We start from the raw sequence: 23,444 nt of genomic DNA, 5'->3' as shown, positions 1-23,444 counted from the left end.
ATTAACTAATAGTGCGCAAGCAGAGCGCGCAAGTACTTTCATCCGCTACAAACTGTCAAATCTGGTCTAGTGCCAGATTACATGTATACATAGGAGCATTCATTACCTTTAATCCTCCCAACACTAAAACATATCGTCATTACGTCACCATCGAAAACCAATTACACTCTGGCATTGGGTCCTTGATTCGGATTCCTTTAATCCACATCTTTATTACGTCATCATTGAGAGCTAGTTATACCAGTGCCGGGTGGATTAAAGGAACTGCCTCTATGTATATGTAATTTGTAAGTTGATTAGCGGTATACTGTGGTTACTTTGCGCCGTATGCACCGTCCCAGCATTTTCGATTGCGTATGCACTATGCACCGTCCCAGCATTTTCGATGCTCGTCCCAGCAAATTACGTAATGACTAGTTGTGCCTGATAAAACCAATGGTTTCCGATGGTGGTGAGGTAATGACGATATGTTTTAGTGTCGGGAGGATTAAAGGTAATGCTCCTATGTATGCATGTAATCTGGCACCACTGCCGTATCAGGCACAAGTAGTCATCAGTACATCATTTGCTGGGACGGTACATACGCATCAAAAGTACTGCGACCGTGCATACGGGCCCTGGGCGAAACTAGTACTTGCGCGCTCTGCTTGCGCAAGTAATAAGTCGCAATATGAACTACAGCAGTTTCCAAATTCCAAATTAATTAATTGCATAAGATTAATGAATTGATTGATTGATTAAATATCTAATGGTTGAACACACTTTTACCAGTCTGTTCATGCACTGTTTCTGGACTATAACAAATCTAAATGAATAAATAATTATTACAACTTGAAGTACTTTACTTTAATAATGAATGCTGATATGTGCATTCATTCATTGCTTTTGTGAGGAATACAGGAAAGGTGGGCACCATTTTTGGGGGGGCAAGAGTCAACTATCAGCATTTTTTTAATCGTTGGGATGTGTAGTGTGTTCAGTCACCAGTTGCTGATTGTAGCCTATACTTGCTCGACTTATTCATTCACTAAATAGTGCAAAATATCACCAGATTTCAAAAAGTTGTGGCGTTAATATACAATTGTTGTACACTGCTATCATCTTTGTATCCCAAAATGGACCTTATTTACTCCGGTTTTGACTCGACTGCAGTGACTACGTGTGGTTTGGAAACCTACAGGACTGGTCCTATACAATGAAGCAGCTTCTAAACCCTGTCCCTGTAATTCAAACCGCAACACAGTGGTGTTAAAAGACACTTCATCTGTTTAAGATATTTTTGAGGGGGGGCTTTTTGCCTTTATTGATAGATTACAGTAGTCTGACAGGAAATGGGATGGGGGGTGACACCACTGACACGCATCGGCAGCAAAGTTGTTGTCGTCGTTGGATGGAAACAAGAATGGGGATTTTCAGCCATAGGTGCCCAGAAGGCTACGCCAGCTGCCAGGGCCTGCTTAATCTGTTTAGTTATATGTTCATAAGCAGGGTGTAACTTTTTGGGCGCACCTGGAGATGTTGCTTGGCACTGCTACTCTACTGATCGAGCATGAGACAGATACAAATTAACTCGAACCATTGCATACGTGCAAACTTGCACAATTTCAGGACAGGACAATTTCATTAGTAGGCCTAAATTTAGTAAGTAACTTTCTTTTTTAATTATAATTATTATTATATCACAGCTGGTCTGACTGCCATTAACATTCAGCAAGCCAACCTTTGAAGCAGGCGTGATTCAGCCAATGGAAACGGTCAGTGGTCAAGCTCCACTGGGGCGGGCTTTACAAAACACTCGCGTGGGAAACAGACAGGAAGCTGCACAATTGTACTTGTGGCTAACAATGTCCTGCTAGCCTTTAATGTCAATAGCACAACGTCACCGACCGATATCGTTGTTTTTAAAGACAGATCGCTATTCACCAGATCACAGCCATTTGCGGTAAGAAATGATAAATACAAATATTAAAAAATAACACCCACTACAAATTATTAGAGTAGATAATCATTAATGGGGTTTAAGTGAAGAAACTATTACATTTCTAAGTCATATCCATGTCCACATAATCCTGATCATCAACCTTACTTGCTCATTCACCATCAAAATGTATAATAACCTAACAAAATGATGATGTACATTATACAACATCACTCATCTTTTACCCCGTATCATAATCATGGTCTTAAAACGCTAAATTGTCTCAGTCCTCCAATTCAACCATTGCACAAATTCAGTACAAGCATTAAGTATCTTCCATAATAAAAAAGGGACACCAGTCCACCAAGGATGATATGCTGCTGATGCAACACCATTGTTGCAATACGTTGCCAAGATAAATTGCAGAGGTGCCGTTTTCGGGATTTGGTTTCACAATCGGTTGCAAGTTGTAGTAACTGGTTGCATGTTTCAACTTGTGTCATTGTTGGTGTGGACTGGCCTTATTTAGTAGACTATGTGGTTTGTTAGTTACATAATCCTTACAAACAGAATTTTAAATTAACAATAAATGGAACCAAGTTTCATATTGTCGTCCTTACAGTGATGTGTCTTACATCATGCAGGAGTACTTCAGAATCAGATAATTCTATATTCTGAATGACATACTGTATTGCAATACTAAACGTGTGTGTGTCTCCCATCCAGCTGTTTACAAGACCATTTGTGCTCCTTCCGATAGGCTGAGAAGCGAGCAACAACAACATTTTCTAAAGTTATTTTTGGAACGGTAGAAACTTCAGCAGTTAAGTGCATCCGGAAGTGAGAATGCTACCAAGGGTCTCATTGATGTAAGTTTAACACATGATAACCATATGCCTACACCAGCATCCACAAGCATCGATTACGTACTTACTGTGGCTCTTTGTGATTATCCATAAACAATATCTTGCTTGTATCAAATGATTTGCTTAAAGCTTTTGCAGCGATTGATTGGGACAAGATTTCTTGTTCTGTAAGGAGCATCATTTGGGGAAGTCAGTGTTATTCAGTGTTTAAGGATTTTCATAAAAGTTAAATGTGCTAAAGTGCTTTTAGTAGCGTTAGAAAGCATTATATTCACATACTAATCCCAGTTTCTCAGGTACAAAAGTACGTAATGTACATAAAGTGCTACTTTTCTATGTTTGAAAACATACTTTGCATACAGAAAACAATGCTTACTGACACTAGTATCAGGAAATACTCATAGCACCTTGAATACAATACATTCCATCCAAATTTGTCTACATTCCATTCAGTGCTGTGTTAGACAGTTTCTCAAAAGTGCTTTAGTTAAGACATTACAGTGCACTGGCTTGTTGTACCATACACATTAATCTCAATATTACATTGTGTCTGAGTGACAGAGAGAGAGAGAGAGAATATGAGAACAAGATAACAAGCAGAAACAGAGAGAAAAAAGGAAATGCAGAAATACCACGTGACTGGGGGGAAATTGTGGTCGAAAACTCTTATCACGTGTTACATACTTCATGTCTTCCTCATAATGATGCCATGTGAACTGACCTGGGAATGCACTCTGTGGGGGTTATTCCCGAGCACAAAATACAGACAAAGTAAGGTAAAAACTATAAAACATAAATGTACAGTATGAGCTCCTTCACACATTGCTGATGCGTACACTGAGTGGGTTGCTGTCTCTGACACGGCCACGCTCCTCTCCGGTCTCCCGGTAGCTCTGCTCCAGGCGGATCTTCTCTGGGTCTCCGCTGTCGGGCGTCACCCCACTGCCGTTACCCTGCTGGTACCCGCCATGCTGCTGGGCAGTGCCGCCAGTGGACGCTATGAAAACGGGTGTCGTCCTGGTCTTGACCACCTTGTCGAAGAAGGCGAAGTCGGCCACGTACTTGCCCGACAGCGAGAGGGAGACGACGGGCGGGAACTCGTAGCCCCAGAGGATCTCGTCGGGCAGGTAGGAGGTACGCACCTGGACGGAGGCGGAGGTGGGCTCCACCGTGGCGCTCAGGATCACCAGCAGCTCAAAGTCGGCCAGCTCTGGGTCTGACCACCCGCCACCTGGGATAGACGGGGGTATGGACAGAACAGAGGACAAGGAAAAACAGAGAGAGAAATGAAAGGAAGGAAGGTCAATAGACACCAGTAAGACGCGCAAACGCGGGAAGCGAACGCAGCTCGTACATATTTGGGGTTTTTTAAGATTTATTTTTAAGTTATTTTTTTAAGTTAAGTTATTTTTAAGTTAAGTTTTTAACTTAGCCATAACCATATAAGGAGTCCCCAAAGCAGCTATACGTCCAAATATGGAGTGTGTTGCATCAATCACAAACAAATCACTCAGCTCCATATATGGGCACAAAGGTGGGACACACAGACACACACACAGACAGACATGATCTGCTAGGTCTCATAGTAAGTGCTCACTGCGTTCGCAATCACTGTGTTCGCAACTATGCACTGCAGCCATCTTGGAATTAACTTGGGCCCCTTCCCTGTAGCAACAGAGTCAGGGTGCTGCTAATGTGCTATTGGCTCATTGGAAACATTCCGCTACACCAGTGTGTCTCAAAGTGTCCATGAGTGGGTTCTAAATGGACCTGTGCGGGTGTGTAACTCTGAGATTTACCCTCAGAACTCTGAGAGTGTACAAATGGAACCAAATGGACCATTTTGGTGGTTCCATTTGTACACTATCAGAGTTCTGGGGTCCTTGAAATTAAAACGTTTGAGAACCAATGTACACTAAATGGAACTGGAGTATCATCGGTAACACCTGTGAAGTAAGTACAGAAGGGTCCCGGAAGTAGTTCTTTCAATAATGGCTGCAGTGCAAGTGTGCATATACCCTATTGAGGTATGCTTTTCAACATGCATCAACTGCTCGGTGCGGGACTGGCTGGCCTGGCCACTGTCTGTCTTGTGCTCATTTGTCTCACTAGCCTCAAGGCCTCAGTACTGTCTCTGCATGCCTGCTTTTTGTCAAGTGGTGTAAAATATATGTTTTTCAGAAAAGTTGTTAAAAATTAGCAACTCTAGAAATGTCATCTATTACTGGTAGTGGCAACATATATTAACTATACATTACACAAGATGTATACTTCTGTTTTTATGAAAGATGATGCAGACCGGTGTCTTTTGGGAAATGGTTTGCATTTGCAACATGCGTTGTGAATCATTGGTGTGGGGGTTAGGGTCTATTACAACATAACTAATTATCACACAAGATGTACTTCTGTTTTTATGAAAGATGATGCAGACTTGCAGGAAATGCAGGAATGCAGGAAATGGTTGCAACTTGCAAGTAGTTGCAAGTATTGCATTTGCAACAGATGCGTTGTGAATCATTGGTGTGGGGGTTAGGGTCTATTACAACATAGTAACTAATTATTACACAAGATGTACTGTTTTCAAGATGTTACTCAAAGGTTTCCATTGTAAATAACCTCAATATTGAATGCATGTTTACATACAGATTCTAAGGAAATATGTAAATTCAATAAACAAAATGTAAGTATGTGCATACGATAACTTTACCAATACATACATGAATGTCACCTTTAAAACAGGTGCTTTTTTCACACATGGCTTGCAGAATCGTTAATCCATACATTAAACATTCTTTGGACCTACAGCAAGTGGGACAAATCAAATATCATGCAGGTTCCACCCAAGTTCATTAGGCCGTAAGTCAGAAACCCAAATTTACCGTCTATAGGAGGAATAATTGTCATAGTGAATGTTGGGAAGCTTACACCCCTAGTGCTAGAAAGCATGTGATAATATTGCAGCAGTGGTAGTTTTGTGTGTGTTATCAATCCATTTACAACACCATGCCAAAAACACAAATTTCAAATTTAGCCTATACCTTTACATAGAACCGAAGCATTCTACTTCAAACTGATGATTCTCTCTTATTATTGACCCTCTCTTTTTGAAAAACGGTGGTCATGACTCTGATTAGATGTACTCTATAACAGTGACTATACTTAACTGTATATTGCATAAGATGTACTTCTGTTTTCACGATGTTACACAAGCAAAGGTTTCCTCTGAAATAACCTAAATATGTAATACCATGATTACATGATACATAGATTCTAAGGAAATAAATAGCCTAATAATGTAAGTGTGTAAGTAACGCATTCTACAAATGCAAACAGTTATCTGAAAATGTTAAAGTCTAAAATGGCACTTTCCCGGATTGAATGGGTTAACATTAATTACATACAATTACATTACATGCAAAGCACCTCTATGGCTGGAAAAATAATTTGGGCCACAACCAGTACCAGTAATAATTCTCATGGTGATTTTTGGAATGGTATACATTCAACCCTAGTGCTAAAAATATATATGTGATAGCATTGCATAGGCCATAGGGAAATGCATTATGAAATTAAATAAATCAAATATAATGTAGATGTGTACAGTATGAAATAATAACATTTATTTTAACATTACATATTTGCAGATGCTTTTCACCAGCAATTGTGGCAATTGTAATCTGAGTTCCCAGAAGTTTTATTTTTCGCCACTAGGGGGGCGAAAACCCATACACTAATCCAAGTTTCTAATTATTTAAGTTTATCTGATAACTGTGTTTTATAGGACTGGAAGAACCCTTGTTTAAAAATAAATGCAATTTGCAAAAAAAAAAATATATATAGCTTTATTACTTGTTTGGGACTCGAAACAAAAGATTTAGGACTTGACTTGGGACTTACTTAACAATCTTGATTGGGCCTGGACTTGGGCCTGGACACTACTTGGACTTGCAATTTGAGTTGGGAAAAGCAGGTTTCACAGCAATCTGCCCATTAGATGTTGAGTTGGAGTTGCAGTTGGAAATTGTGGTCTATGGGTTGCGCTAGCCTCAGGGAAAGGTATTGAATGGACCATCCAGCCAAACAGACTGACTGACTGACATTCCAATGTTTAGAGCCCTGTTGCTCATGGGGTTAAAGAAAATAATTTAGGTAAGGATGGAAGGAGTTGAGGACCCATGCCTCCATATCCCAACCACCATCCGCCCTTACCCTTAGCAGCCCAGGCTCGTAGGGGACTGCTGTCATCAATGATGTGGTAGAAAGTGAGGGGCAGAATGAGGAAGGGGCTGTCACTTGACGTGTCCACCTGGAAGGGCACGTTCCTCTGATCCAGACGCACCGTCTCCCCTTCCTTGGTCAGGGATGACTGGAGCAGCTTCCCTGTCACCTGGAGGGTACAGAGTAGCGGTTCATTCTTTTCTAGGCTACAAATAGTAATAAGTTACTAATGTAGCTTACTTCCCGCACCCTTTTGCAATGTGAATCAGATCAAGACCACTACAGGCTCCACTGACTACTATTTACATATATGACCAAACATAAATGTCATTGGTTGCTATGGCAATGTGCCTCCGAAGCTCTGCTCTGTTTACATTTCTGACTAATAAAGTATTCAATAAGAAAATAAATAACTTCCTGCTACATTACCTTGTTAAAGTGTTATATCCTACTACAGAATTCAGAATACAATTCAAAACACTTCTCTTCACATACAAAGCACTAAACGGACCGGCCCCCTCCTACATCTCTGACCTCCTCTCATATTCCACCTCAGGAATCAGGACCCTCAGGTCAGCAGACAGTCGACTCCTAAATGTCCCAGCGACAAGGAAGAGGCTCAGGGGCGACCGAGCCTTTGCTGTCGCAGCCCCCAAAATTTGGAACAGCATCCCACTCAATGTTAGATCTGCCCCCTCCACTGAGAGTTTTAAGTCTAGGCTCAAAACGTTCCTCTACTCTCAAGCCTTCCAGTCCCCCTAATTTTACTCTTGCACTTTATACATAGGATACGTTTTCCGTACTGCCTTTTAACTGCTCTCTCTCTTTTTTCTTCTATTTTTTTCTTTTTTTAAATATTTTATTTTATTGTTTCACTGATGTATTGTATTGCACTGTATTGTATTGTTTTCTTTGACCTGTGAAGCACTTTGGTACGATGAGAGTCGTTTTAAAAAGTGCTATACAAATAAAATTGATTTGATTTGATTTGATACAACCGCATTCACAACTTCCTCAGCAACGACTGATTTTTTGGTCAGATAATCATCATCTACTGTCACCATCAGCACCATATCATGCACATTTTTTCTTCCTCATAATTAAAGACTCTGTAGTAGTCACAGTGCTAGAATTGCTACAGTCACAAAATATTATCAGAACATGCACATGTACAGTATTCCAAATGACTGAGAAATTCCAGGTAGAAATTGTATTTTGGTATTGAAGTATTTTCTTCAGCTGTTGACACTGGCCACTCTCCATTCACTGTGAGTGTGTTGAAAATGGCACATCTATGCACGGAATGTCTATGTTCACAGGCTTCTGTGTGCGGCCTAGAGGGCATCTGAGCATGTGCGGCACTACAAGTCCTAAATGCATGCTGTGCATGCCTCTGTCTCTTTCCTGCTTCTGCAGAACAGGATGTGAACGGTTTGTGGTCAGAGAAGTAAATACACATTCAACCACACTAGGCCCTTACAGCGTAGATTGCTGAAAAGGTGACAAAACGTGAGACAAAAAGGATGATAAAAAATGGTTACGTCTAAGGTCATGTTCCGACTCAGACAGTTTATGTGACTCCTGAGACACCACGTATGTGAAGTTCTCGCCCCTCCCTTTTTTTATGCGAGAATGTCCAGGAACTGAGATTACAAACAAACAGAACATACATTCAAATGCACAAATAATGCACACGCTTTTGGTCCAGCAGTTACAGGACATCAGACTTCTCACACACACACACACACACACACACACACACACACACACACACACACACACACACACACACACACACACACACACACACACACACACACACACACACACACACACACACACACACACACACACACACACACACACACACACACACACACACACACACACACAGCACACACACACACACACACACACACACACACACACACACACACACACACACACACACACACACACACACACACACTCACGCGCGCAAAGCAGTCATTACCTGACATCCTAGCAACAGGCTCTTGCGCATATTAGCCACTCTGATCATGAGGCAGGGACGTCCTTCCTGTGTGGACACCACAGCATGCTGGCTGAACTTCACCGTCTCACCTCGCTTCTTTGGACGAGCGACCTAGCCGAGTAAATACAGTCAGTCAGAGGCAATAAAATAAAATAAAATAACTACATGGCATCCCAAGAGTTTAGAGGGACTTATACTTCGTCAAAAGGTCACCGGTTCAATCCCCAATCCCCCTCCACTAAAATATAAATGTGACCCTATTCTAAAACACAATAAACTTTTGCTTAATATAAAATCGAAGATTAGTCCAACATAATTTAACGTGTGGACTGGGTTCCTTCCTATTCATGAATGAACATGGCATTCTAACTCCACAACCATCATAGTTTTTGTCCTATGATGGTTTTTACGATGTTCTTAGAGAGATTTTGTCCTAAGAGTGGCAGACATTCTGCCAAACCAAATAACAAATAAAGAGGCATTTCAGACTAATTATGAGCTTGGATATGAGTTGAATACAGAACACCTGTAGAATACCAGCAGCACTCCAGGAACCATAATAGTATACCACTGAATTACACTTAATAGATGGGATACATTTATTGCAGTATTGCCTCTGCACACCTTGGCCAAGAAGGTCCCAGTGATGAAGATCTCCAACAGCATGGTGATGACGAGCTGGATGATGAGCAAGATGATGGCAGCGGGACACTCCTCCGTGATGCAGCGGAAGCCGTAGCCGATGGTGGTCTGGGTCTCCAGGGAGAACAGGAAGGCCCCCGTCAGGGTCTGCATCTGCATCACGCATGGTGTGTGGTTGGAAGGAGGGTCGAACTCTGGGTGGACAGCAGAGTTGAGTTATAAGTCACGTCAATTGTCCTCACCTCCATTAACTGACATACATGTGCAGTAGATGGTGTGCGCGCGCGCGTGCGTGCGTGAGTATAGGTAGGTAGGTAGTAGGTAGGTAGATATAATTCCCAAAGTCAAAGCATCTAGATGGTGTGGAAACACTTTTATCACCTCTACAAGTATTTTTCCCCCTCACCACAGCATCACTTCCTTCAGTTATACCACATAGAACAAGACTCATTTCACACCCACCCACTTTATTTCCAGTGAAATGTATCAGAAAGGATAGTGGGTGATGGGGAGGGGGGTCGTATCAAAAGCAACAGTAATACTTTTTTATTTTGTTAGTTTAGACTACAATGTTTGTCTGACTGAATACATGATATATTGTAGTTATAGAAAGCAGATAGCAATATTATTGTAATGAGTAAATAATGTGCAGCATAATAACACACCATCTAACCCTATCAAGTATTTTCTTTTTGTGAACTGTTCATTTTTCTAGTCAATCTATGCCAATTCCAATGCCAAGATTTCTATGCAAGTGATTTTTTAAATAACTCACATCCATCCACAACTAATAGTGCATTATCATCTTAATGTCTGTGAAGCAGTCTCTCTCTCGCTCTCCCCCACATCAACTGAACTATGCTTCACTACTCCTATACTACTCTTTTGCGCCATCTAGGCCTAGAGCTGAGCATTGCTGCCCCCCACTGTGAACTGCTGATGTAGCCAAAGTGATCTATTCTGTAGCATAGATATAGATACTGTACCTCATTGGCCGCTGATGTTCATTGGAGTGATGCTTCAACGCCGCCACCATATGGGCAGCAACAAGCCATGTCTCCTAATGTATGTACTGTATGCCCTATGTACATGTCTATTGAAGCAGAAGGTTTTAAGGTTTGGTATGTCTCAAATGTCAGATATACTGTAACTATGTTATGAATACATTTTTTATTTAACCAAGTATCCCGTATCATAACGTGCGTAGATACTAACTGTAATGGTTAGGAAACAGAAAAATGTACAGACGCTTACAGTGTCTGTACATTATCCCTTGTCAATATGGTGGAGAGACTGGTGACATTGATGTACGAACCCTGTGTGGCCAATGAGTCATCTACGCAGGGGCGCCGATTTATGATTTTGCGCAAAAAACAAAACAAAAAAAGGTGTTATTCGATTTAACCCTTTAAGGAAGAAGTTATAGAGTGAGACGAGATCATTTTGGATGGGCAATATCCTCTCTCTCTCTCTGTGTGGCATTTGAGCGAGAGAGAGTCGGAGAGTGAGAAAGAGAAACAGAGAGGAAGCGAGAAAGTAAATGCAGGGTACATTTCAAGTTGTGCAATTTGATAATTTGTGGATGATAACTATTGGAACAAGGAATTAATAACATGACAGAGAGAGAATGACAGACATCCCTTCAATATTACGTGTGGTATACGACCGGCCCGGTTTGACATTTCAGAGGTCTGCATTCCCAGTGAGTTGCCGTCTCCTTAGCTCTGGTCCATAGCTCTAAACGCATTAGAGCTATGGACCAGAGCTACTGTCTCCTGAGCACCCATAGGATCGGTGCCCATACATCTACGTATTTATGTATATGCCTCCGGCTTGGCTACGCTCCTACAAACACAATTGGCCGTGTTTGCAGGCTGGAAGGCAGCAAGGGTGGTGCAATCTCTGTCACTGCACTAGAAACTTTTACAGGTTGGGACAACTGAGAGGGATAGTGTGTTCCTCCTCTTTTACCCCGTCCCTGTGAAACCTCTCACTGTCGAATGAGAAGAAGTGGTTTACACAGTGCCAGGGACTATAAACACTTGGGTTTTGGCTTTTGGGAGATTGGGGGGAATTGCCAAGAACGGCAGAATTGGGAGAAAATGAAATGAAAGAAAAAAGTATGACGAAATCTCCTGTATCCTCTGTCGCTCACCCAGCAGGTCTCCGTGGACCAGCGCGACCAGGTACCAGAGCATCCCGAACAGGAACCAGGTTCCCGTGAAGGTGAGGGTGAACAGGAAGAACTTGTAACGCCACTGCATGTCCAAGAAGGTCGTCCACAGGTCACGCATGTACAGCCCGGTCCGGCCGCTGATGTGCTCGATGCGGACGTTGCTCCGCCCATCCTTGGACAGGACACGCCTCCTCTTCCTCAGGGTCCCGCCGCCGCCAGAAGCACCCCCTCCCAGGAGGGGCTTCAAAACGTCAGTCTGTGTCTGGGAATGGCACACCTTCTGGGAGGAGGAGCTACGAGAGGAAGGGGGTGTGGCAGATGTCATCTGTGACGGCACAAAGGTAGTGAGATGTTAGGTGGTATACAGTATATTCTACAAATCTACATATTTGTATTGTTAACCAGCTAGCATTGTTAATATCACTTCAAACTGCTGTAAGTTAATTATGTTGTAAAATATATATCCAGCTAATCATTGCTGTCGGGAAGAACCTTGTATATCAAAACATTAATACCTTAACACCCTACTTTGTCATACAGTGTCACACAAAAGTAGCACAAATAGCAAATCTACAAGATTTGATTTTGAATCCTGAAAACTTAGTAACAGTTTGGGATATTTGACATTTCCACCCGACAGCAACAAAATGTTAAATTCGATGCAGCTTCAAATCATAATTGTAGAAGACAACAGTATTTAAGCATCATACCGGTGGTGTGACATGTTTAGCCCATTCACTACAACTCACAGTTGCACTGGACATTACTGCTGGTATTCCAAAGCAGGTCATTCATTTCAGTATGATATGAAAATCAACTTGCAAAGAATGGAAACTTTCTTGAGATAGTAAACACAAGTTTTTACTGCACCATTTCTTGTGTGTGTTTTGTATAAGTTATATTTTCCTGACTTTGTATGAATGCAAACAATCACAAAAACTAAAACATTAATGGAAATAAATGGTCTATATTACGTTGGCTGTACTGTAGGCTATGTCTGCAGATGTGAGTAGACAATGACATGCATTGACACCGGTACAAAATCTTTTAATCACACCAAGTGAAATTGCAGTGTCAAAAGGAGATTTGTTTTCCTTTGGACAATGCAAGCATGCGCGCACACGCGCACACACACACACACACACACACACACACATGCACAAACGCACACGCGCGCACACACAAACAAACACACACACACACACACACACACACACACACACACACACACACGCAAACACAAAACAACAAGGTCAAATTACAAAATATTAGCGCACACAGCACTTTAGCATTGAGTACCACCAAACCACACAAAGGTACAATAACACGTGACACTCTCACTTACATCCATCAAAGCACGTAGGCCAGGTGAGCACGGCAGAGTGAGAAGGAGAGAGAAGAGGATGAGCCGTGACGGCGGAGATAAGGGAAAGGCGATGGGAGAGATAGAGGTGCAACATTACAGGGAAGATGTACATTGTCCAGACAAACAATTGACACAGGGCCTCATTTAGGAGTCCGGAGAAAGGCCGAAACTTGAACGAGTCAATTAAGGGAGCAATCTCCGTCCCAAAGCTAGCCGGTTTATCTAGATGAAGTAAAGAAAAGACATTACTGTGTGGATTGCAACCATCGAGGCCTTTAGTGGACAAAGAGTGAACTTCTGACTGGAAACAGGAGACGGTGGTAAGAGTTTGCTAGGAAGTGAGCCAACGCTTGGCTATCTGGAGAGAGGTGCCCTGTTCCTGCCTTCTGTTTCTCTCTCTTATACTCTTGTATTTCTTTACAGAGTTTCTGTCTGTTTTCCCCTGCTGAATGTTGTGTTGTTTCACGCCCTGCATTTTCCTCTGAATGGCTTGCTCTCATGCTTACGATATAAACACCGGCTCATTAAAAGATTATTCTCTCCCCCCCCCCCCACACACACACACACACACACACACACACACACACAGTACACAATTGAAGTGCAAAATACAAAACAATAAATAGAAACACTGATCAAGGCTTATGTAAGTAATTAACCTTGATTTAATCCCACTTGTGCCGCTATGCAAGGTTGGGCCCCCTTGGACATCTCACAATTACCATACAATGACAGCATTGAAACTCTGGCGTTCTGTGCGTTCCCTCTCACCCAATAATCACACTCACACACATGCTGTACATCCTGAAAACACACACGTCACACACACACACACACACACACACACACACACACACACACACACACACACACACACACACACACACGCACACACACACACACGCACACACACACACACACACACACACACACACACATGTTCTCGGCCATACGTCACGCTCTCACAGCACGCAAGCTCTGTCCCACATTAAACAATACAAGAGGATACAAAAGACGACTGACCTCTCCAACAGGATGTATTCCATCTCCATGGCAACACATCAAGTTATAGCTCCTGTGATACGGTGACACTGAGGCGGACCCGGTCACCGAAATCAAAACTTTTACTCGTCTTTACAAACTACAAAGGAGTGTTGTTATCCAGATCTCTCTCTCTCCCTCTCGCTCTCCTCACTCTCTCTTTCTCTCTATCCATTTCACTCTGTCTCTCTTTCTCTCTCTCTCTCTCTGTACATAGGAATGCTTTGTTTGGGGGCCGAGATGAAAGAAACAAAAGACACCATTGACAAAACCAACTCTGTCCGTGTGTGACTGTGTGATGGTGTGTACATACGTGTGTGTGTGTGTGTGTGTGTGTGTGTGTGTGTGTGTGTGTGTGTGTGCGCGCGCGCACACGCTTGTGCGTGCACCTGCGCACATGAATGAGTGAGAGATAACGTGATTCTGTGTGAATATCTGTGTGTGTGTGTGTGTGTGTGTGTGTGTGTGTGTGTGTGTGTGTGTGTGTGTGTGAGTGAGTGAGTGAGTGAGTGAGTGAGTGAGTGAGTGAGAGAGAGAGAGAGAGAGAGATGATTGAAAGACGAAGAAAGAGAGAGATCTGTGACAAAAGATCCTCATTAGCATTCTAGTGTGGAGTAATCCCCCACCAGCTCTCTCTCTCTCTCTCTCTCTCTCTCTTCCTCTCTCTTCCTCTCTCTCTCTCTCTCTCTCTCTCTTGCTCTCACTCAGGGGTCATCGCCATGTTGGCTTGTGGTGGGCATTTTTGTCAACATTCCATTTTTGCCATGGACATACACTATTAGTGGACAATAATATTACCAGAACCACATAAATAGATAGCCCTGAATGACCATAACAGGTCTGTAACTCTGAGTGTGTTCAAATGGAATCAAACGGACCCTTACGGGTCCATTTGGTTCCATTTGAAAACTCAGAGTTAACGGGGTCTTTGCGAATAAAACATTTCAGAACAACTAGTACTAATGTGCCATAGTGTCGTTAAAAATAGGCCAGTAAATCAGTATCATACAAATTCTAAATAAGAAGGATTAAGAAAACCTGGAGACTTGACATTCAGTAAGTGGGTGTTATGATCAAAATAAGAACATTATAATGGTGTGTAAAACAAAACATCTAAAGTTTGCCACGGACATATTGGTGAGTCCTACTCTCACGCTCTCCCTCACTCCCTCCCTCACTCTCAATCTGCGTCCCTCTCGCGCTCGCCCTGTGCAATATCTGTGTGTGCGTGCACAAGTGTGATTGCATTCTCATATCTCTCCCTCCAATTCCCGTAAATCATTGACTATCCCTCTCACAAATGTAACAAGTTACGAGCAATAACTATTATCATTATATGTCCCTTGCACACACAAAAAACTCTTTGCTATGTGATCACATGATTACTGATCATATTAACTTATAGACTTTATGTACTTCCATACAACAATGTATGGCACTGTATGTTAAGTGCCTCTTAACAATAGTTACCGGTAACCACTTAAATCTTCAACTCTTAAAACGGACCTGTACTTGGACTGCTTCTTTCCCTCAACACCAAATCTATGAGCAATGTGAGCTTGTACATCTGATATTTTTGGCTAATGTTCCCTGCAGTAAAAGAATGATGGTGTTTCAATGGGAAAATGCAGATGCTGGAGTGATACAGGGTATGAGTGAGTCTGTTTTACGTGTGATTTTCTTGTAGGGTCTTTCCCTTATTTTTCAAGAGTTTCTTTGGGTTCGCTTTTTGACGTTTTCATTTCGTTTTTTTTTCTTTCCAATAGGTTGTATGCTATATTTTTGTCTAAAGGGTCTAGTTATGGTTTTGTCTTGGTTAAAGTCTGGTTTAACACTTCACAGCTTTGCCGTTCCATTACGGATTTGATCACTTTCACCACTGCCTATCTTGTAACTGGGGTTATGTAACATAGATCTAGTGACTAGTAACCCTAACCCACATCTACTCAACTGAGCTTCAAAGTTCACAGATACTGGAAATCCTAGATTACACAGGAGTTCACACATTACACACATTCGTTTAAAGCTGACCATTGCTGCCCCCATCTGACTCATATTATGAACTGCTTACTGTATATTATACTTACTTAAAAATACTATTAGTGACAGTGATTTGGTTCACAAATGTCATTCCGCCATAAACTACGTACGTACCTTTGAAGGTGAATTCTACCGGCTGCAAACTCAGCTGCTCTCCAGGTGCATGCTGAATATCATATATTTGAGTTCCCCATATAGTTTCTGTGAAGTTTGCAAACAAGGATTTAAGTTGTTGTTACTGTTGAAGTGAAACATACAGTCTATCTCATACTTGGTCTAAAGTGATTCATTTATTGGTTGCAAATTCTAAAATATCAGAAGCTTAATAGTTGTGTTAACAGGAAAATAAGGAAAGAAAGAAAATATATAGAGGAGATGTTTTCTACCTGCCACAATAAGACTACGGTAACTCCTCCACTGGTTGGCTTGATCAGACTGATCAGACTGATGATGGGGGATACCGAATTCACACTGGTATAGTGTTTGGTCTTAGATGCCCATTTTAGATATTCTTATTATAATTTTGTTATTTTTATTGATGTCTCTTTTTCTTGCCTGTTTATTAGAGCTGCTGTAATATACCTATACCTGTACCTACCTACCTAATATATTAAATGTTATGTTATGTTGTGATTTCCTCATATAGTCTCATTCATTCCACATCAAGACCAATAACAGACCATATGACATTACACATAATAGACATAGATTACAGTGGCCACTCTTAGTCTTAGCTGAAATACAATACACCCGTTAAGGATCGTGTCCTCTAGCCAGTAGCCACTGAATTATATTAGACTTCTTGAGAAATTGCGGAAACTACAGACATGCACATAATTATATTACAATTACAGGCTACAATGTGACATTAATTGCATGATGCACACATATTATACAAACTGGCATAAATAGCATGATGCACATATATATTGTATACAATGTGACATTAATTGCATGACTATTTCCATCATCTTCATTCAAGTATGCTGAAAAGGAAAAACCGTTTACTGCTTACCTTTCAGCTGGGTTTGTAAACAGTGCCTCGTGCAGGAATGGCTAGAAAGCTGGGGTCTTCAATTACCTCTCATAAGAACGAGGCGATTGTGGCATGCACATGGCATGGTCACCATATACGCATGCTCAAAAAATTGAGAATTGTGGGGACTGTCATTGCTTGGGCTCCCGGTTTTAACCCGAAGCCCACACTGCTGCTGGCAAAGTCTCCCTGGAGGAAGGACAAGAGTTGGCTATAAGAGGAGGCCCCTCACTGCCATTATGCTCGTGCCGTGCGCACAGTCGCTGCAATTACTGTAATGATCACTCCTCCTTACTGTAATGATCACTCCTCCCAGGGTAGAGTCAACATGAGAAAAAGTTATCTCTGAAATATTGAACATATTGAAATATTGACCCCCCCCCCACACACACACACACACACACACACACACACACAAGAAGAAATAACAAACTTGTATCCTTATGTAACAGACAAGACATAATTGTATGCCAGCTTGACATACAGCACAAATGCATTCATGCACAGGGGGCCACACATGCAAAAAGACCCCCCACCACACACACACACACACACACACAGGCAGGCACGCAAACACGCGCGCACACATACACACACACACACACACACCACAAACACATCACTAGACGCACGCTTATTCTGGGGTACCCATGGTGCTCCCTATTCACAACTATTGTGTGTTCTGTTAACAGTGGCCAAGAGCGTCCCGTCCGTACAGAGTGTCCCGTTTAGGCTCAAACGTAGAGGGGCGTCCGTGAGGTGAATACAGCCCCTGTTCTGGCTCATGGGAGGGTGACAAAGCATGATTTCACTGAGAAAGCGAGAGGTGGAGGGGGGTCGACAGGGACCACTGCTCGAATCTGTCCAGTGCAACACTCAAGAACACTTTCCTTTTCAAAATTAGGTTGATGAAAGGACAATATATATTATGCACCATAACCAAAGGGCCCATCAGGACATCCTTGACAAACAACCCAATCCATTCAGCTGTGAACATCACATCAGTTCTCTTTCACTGTGAGGTCCTCCATCTAGAATATCATTTGGAGAGATGTTTATAAAATGATTGCTTTTTAGAAGAAAAAGGTCCTTCTGCACACCTACAGTGGACAGGTGCGTCGGATAACTGGAAATGGAAGAGAAAAAAAGGATCGCGCACACTGTCTTCACTTACAGAATTAGATTTATTGAGCAACATTTCAGTCTTCATTAGATTAGATTAGATTAGATTCATCAGGCCTGAACATGAAGGTCTGAACGACCGAAATATTGCTCAATAAATCTAATTCTATAAGTGAAGACAGTGTGCGGGATCCTTTTTTCTCCTTTTCTCTATAAAATGATTGCCAACATGAATCTCAAATTTGTTGTTGTATGTGGGTATGTGTATTATATACACATACCTACATACATACATATATATCATGTGTTATACCTTCAAGTCATTCAAATGCATTTCCTTGCAGAATCCTGTGCAATACTAATTTTAGAACACAGCATATTCCTGTAGGTTATGTTGGGTTTCCTTTATGTTATCAGGAAATCTTCTATGATGTGGAAATTGACTGATCTACCTTTCGAAAACCAAAATTATTTCATCAATCTGTGTACAATAAGGTATGTGTACAATCTTTTTTTTGTAGTCTAATAACACCTCACCAAGTGTGCCTGTAAAACAAAAATACCCAGTTAATTATTTCAATTTGACAAAGAACATTTTGTGTGACTTTCATTATTGTACTTGCACATTCCTGTGCTTTGGTGATCGTTGCCTAGTTTAATGATTCTTCCCAGGAGAGAGTCACAGTGAGTGATTTATTGGGTGTCTGGCTGGCTTTTCTTTTTGATTAATAGCCTTAATCCCAAATGATGTTAATATGGTATAAGCAAACTAACACAGGAGCTAATGAAACAAACCTTTTGACTGATCCACTGCTAAACACACCGTCCCCGCTGAGCCTGTGACGACATCAGACACAATTATTAGGCTAAATCGGATATTAGAGAGAAGGGATGAAAAGGAGGCGTGTGTGTGTGTGTGTGTGTGTGTGTGTGTGTGTGTGTGTGTGTGTGTGTGTGTGTGTGTGTGTGTGTGTGTGTGTGTGTTGGTTAGTCACTGCGCTTGGCTCACAGCAACGTTGATGGTGGCTTTACCTCCGTTTTATTCATCCTCAGAAACCTCCCTCCTCTCTCCCCTCTGCTCTTTTATTTGCTTTTCTTTTCGGTTTTCTTCTAAGCTCCGTGCAGAATCCCTTCCTTCCTCTGTGTGGTATCCTGGATGATGTGAGAATATGTTGACACAGGGTTAGTCAAAGGGAGTTTAAAGCACAGAGGGGTTCGTCTGCATTCATCTAATTTATATACAGCAGTTGTTTCCAAACTTTTTAGCTCGACCCAAATGAGAACTTTGATGTCTCTCCGGGACTCAAACCAGTGAAAATAGCAGATCTCCAAGTGATGTGACCTTGTAGATCCGATTATTATTTTATTTGTGTGTTAATGACATTTGATTCGTGAAACGTTAACATTAAATTACATTTGAGCAGATTGAGTGTGCGGGTTTACTCTTCATACATATTTGTTTGCCAATGGGTTCCCAGATTGCTCTCTTCATACTTCCCAACCTGTATTCTATTAGTCCAGGAGTTCCCAAACTGTGGTGCGTGCACCCCCTGTGGTGCCCTCTGGGGGGTGTGTGACAAAGGCTAATGGTGGTGCTATGGTAATATTTTAAATATATGAACATATCTGCCAATATATGGCAAGTATATAGTAACAGAATATATTCTGCATACATGCCATGTGCATATGGATATGAAATATGTCTCGTATATAGCTTATAAAACTAGTAACAAAAATATGTCACCCATCTCCCTACATTAACTTACTTTAACCCATTGTAATAGGCTCTATGCACAGCAGCCATATTGGAAAGAAATTGGGCATCTTCCTTCACAGGTCTTAGCAATGAGAGGCTCTGTCCTAATTAGTGTAGCACAGTAGCTCTCAAACTTCTTAATTTCAAGGATCCACTCTGAGTGTAGAAATGGAACCAAATGGACCCATAAGGGTCAATGAGTTACCCACCCACAAAGGTGCCATTTGGAACCACCTCAAGAAACCATGAGTCTCTGAACGTAACTTTTGAGACCCATGGTGTAGCGTTTCCAGTGAGCCAACATGCACAATGTCAGCACCCCTACTCTGATTGTCCAGTCCAGAATTAAGCCTTCATTAGTGTCGTTGGTAACACCTGTGAAGGAAGTAAGAAAATAAGGAATAGGCCCAATTTCTTTACAATATGGCTACGAGCCTATTCTAACGTCTAAGATTCTAACACAACAGCACATACATACACGCTGGCTGGTAAGGACAGGAGGAATGGTTTCAGTTTAGTCGAGTCTGGCAGCTTTATAGTCCAGTCCATAACCACAGGAGCCAATCACCTGGTTCAGCACTCCCACACAATCAGTGGCCACTACACTGACACCACTCATCACCCTCAATCACACTACTGAGGGGAAAAGTGTAGAGGCAAAACAGCACACACACCACAACAAAAAATATACGTAGCCTATACTGTGTAGAGGGTAGACTGTAGAGGGTAATTCACTTTGAATGTCACATGAGGCCTGACATCATGTAATGTCTAATGTCTCAACTCAAACTGAGAACGGAATTGGAGGACAGTATGCGGTTGGCCAGGGAATGAGAGATTGATCAATTAAATCAGCATTATCATTATTGTCACATATCAATAAATCAGTGTATTGCATTAATTTACTTTCCAATAAACGTACAGCATCATCAGTCTAGTCATTTTTGTGACTTGCTTTTCTACTAAAATACATGTAACACTTCAGACACTAGATGGCGACAGATACTGTGCGTGCTTGCGTGCATACGTGTGTGTGTGTGTGTGTGTGTGTGTGTGTGTGTGTGTGTGTGTGGCCAGTCCACTGGAGAGCAAAATATCTAAACTTGACTCCACAGACAATTGGGTATCCAGAATCCAGATGTTTAAGCTTCGAAGTAGGCATATCAACAATAGTAGCCTAATAATAGGCTAGTAAATGAAAATGAGAGTTAAAACATTAGTTTAATGTGCAACATTGGTTTAACAGTAAATAAACTACAGTATAAGTGTATAGACTACATAGGGTATCTGCACATTTCTAAAGTGACAATTTAATGATAATACTGACGCCTTGCAGTGAAAAAGTGGCCAGTGCTGAACAGGATCAAGTGCACTCAGGTTCCCATTACAGGTTTTTGTTTTCGTGCAACCTCCATCCTTTTGTTGTTTCCATAAAAAGAGGAAAGGGAAGAAGTCAAGAAGAAGAGGGAGAAATATTAACAAAAAATAAACGATGTTACCTATCCGGTGTAGTATGTACCTGAGGTTAGGTGTGTAAGCATAGTAGGCCTACAGTATACAATACTGTAGAGAGGCCTATACATAATGTGGACGTTAGGGTGCAAGAATAATAAAATATCACTATTCTTATAAATCACTATTCTTTGATTGAAAAAAATTGGTATCCTAACCAGAAAATCTCAGGTGTAAACCAAAACGTTTTTTTAATTAATTATTGTTTAAAAAACACACCCGTGTGAAATGAGGGGCGCTCTTATCATCATACCTCATCATACATCATGTGATTTTACTTACTTACTTAATCCTCTTCGTGCTAGGTAGCACATAAGGGGCTGTATTTTGCGTGTCTTAAGTAATAAGTACCAGGTCTTATTCCCTAACTTGAGTAAACTAAAGACCTGGAGGCGTGATCAATGCCATTTGGCTATTCTGAGTGGCCAAAGAGCATTGATCACGCCTCCAGGTCTTTAGTTTACTCAAGTTAGGGAATAAGACCTGGTACTTAAGACATGCAAAATACAGCCCAAGGTCTTCACCAACGAAGCCAATGCAGTCCGTCTTCTGCCCAATATTGCAGTTGGCCCCAGGTCCACCCCAACTCCTTCATTTCTCTCTCCACTGATCTTCTCCAGGTCTCTTTGGGCCTGCCTCTCTTCCTTTTCCCAGGTGGTGTCCACCTCATAGCTACCCTTGGGATGGCACTTGGGTCCATTCTGCAGACATGTTCAATCCACGTCCACCTTCTGAACTTGATGACACCTGGCAGTGGGGTCAGGGGCCAAAATATCCTCAGTATCCTCCTAAGGCATTTCCTTTGGAATACATCCAGCTTGTGACAGATGGCCTACGTGTCACTTTCCACGACTCTGCCCCATACAGGAGAACCCCCAGGACGTTGCTCTTAAATATACTCAGTTTGGTCTTTGTACTGATCTTGCCTGATTTCCATATTGCTTTTAACATGGCAAAACCTCCCCGTGCCTTACAAATCCTGCTGTCTACATCTGCCCCCATGTGATTTCGGCCAATCACAATTTGTGTTCTCACTTTTGTTTTGGGATTACACACTTTTGTCTTTGTGTTTACACACTTTTGTCTTCAATGTTTGTATTTACACTTCCAATAGCCTTTCCAGGTTGGTTTTATTATTATGTTCAAAAATGCTATTTTTGAATAGCCAACGTAAGAAATATGGATTAAGTGGTTAAAATGAATGTGATGCTGAATTAAGGTTCTCAAACTGAGAACCAGAATCTGTCCAAAATCTGCACTTTTTTCTCAAGCAAAAAGTGCAAGTGAACAAATTTGAACTACAAAAGGAAAGCTGGATATTGGCTTACACACTAGTAAGTAGTAACTCCACACCTTTTAAAGTAGGCTACCCCTAGGCTTATATACCTATGTTGTGTGTCTTTCCTGTGCCAGAGGCACAGTATGCCCTTTTGTAGGCCTACTTAAAACTTGAATGGGGACTTGAATACCGGTATTTATTTCAAAAACTACACTGGATGTACAGTGTCACTTCATGTATGACCATGGCATTTAAATGCACAGGTGTCTCCTGGACCAGGAGGTATTATGTAGGCCTATATTTGTATTGATCAGCTGCCAATGAATTATGTAAATATATGATATATTTATATATGAGATATGTAGATAGATATATAATATCTATCTATCTATCTATCTATCTATTCCTAGCGTTGTTGCTCTTAATTGCAATTCATGGGTAGCAACTTGCATAGAAGT

The 23,444-nt window shown here is 41.6% G+C and overlaps 1 protein-coding gene across 2 annotated transcripts; it reads right to left on the bottom strand.

The window, feature by feature from the left end:
- Positions 1-1,332: 1,332 nt before the first annotated feature.
- Positions 1,333-14,381, bottom strand: LOC308325747 (ATP-sensitive inward rectifier potassium channel 10-like). Of its 2 annotated transcripts, none has more exons than XM_080778416.1 (6): positions 14,224-14,381; positions 11,814-12,159; positions 9,641-9,852; positions 8,996-9,127; positions 6,994-7,171; positions 1,333-4,015 (listed from the first exon to the last, which is right to left on the bottom strand). In XM_080778416.1, the coding sequence occupies exons 1-6, from the start codon at positions 14,260-14,262 to the stop codon at positions 3,600-3,602; spliced, it is 1,323 nt and encodes a 440-aa protein (XP_080634542.1). In that variant the 5' UTR covers positions 14,263-14,381; the 3' UTR covers positions 1,333-3,599. The 2 variants fall into 2 exon arrangements, with proteins under 2 accessions (XP_080634542.1, XP_080634543.1); XM_080778417.1 differs by having other exon boundaries at positions 11,814-12,127.
- Positions 14,382-23,444: the final 9,063 nt, after the last annotated feature.

Source organism: Protomyctophum bolini, assembly GCF_963924005.1.
Source record: "Protomyctophum bolini genome assembly, chromosome: 12".
Lineage (NCBI taxonomy): Eukaryota > Metazoa > Chordata > Actinopteri > Myctophiformes > Myctophidae > Protomyctophum > Protomyctophum bolini.
The sequence above is the reverse complement of the archived record's forward strand: the minus strand, read 5'-3'. Positions and strand labels throughout refer to the sequence as shown.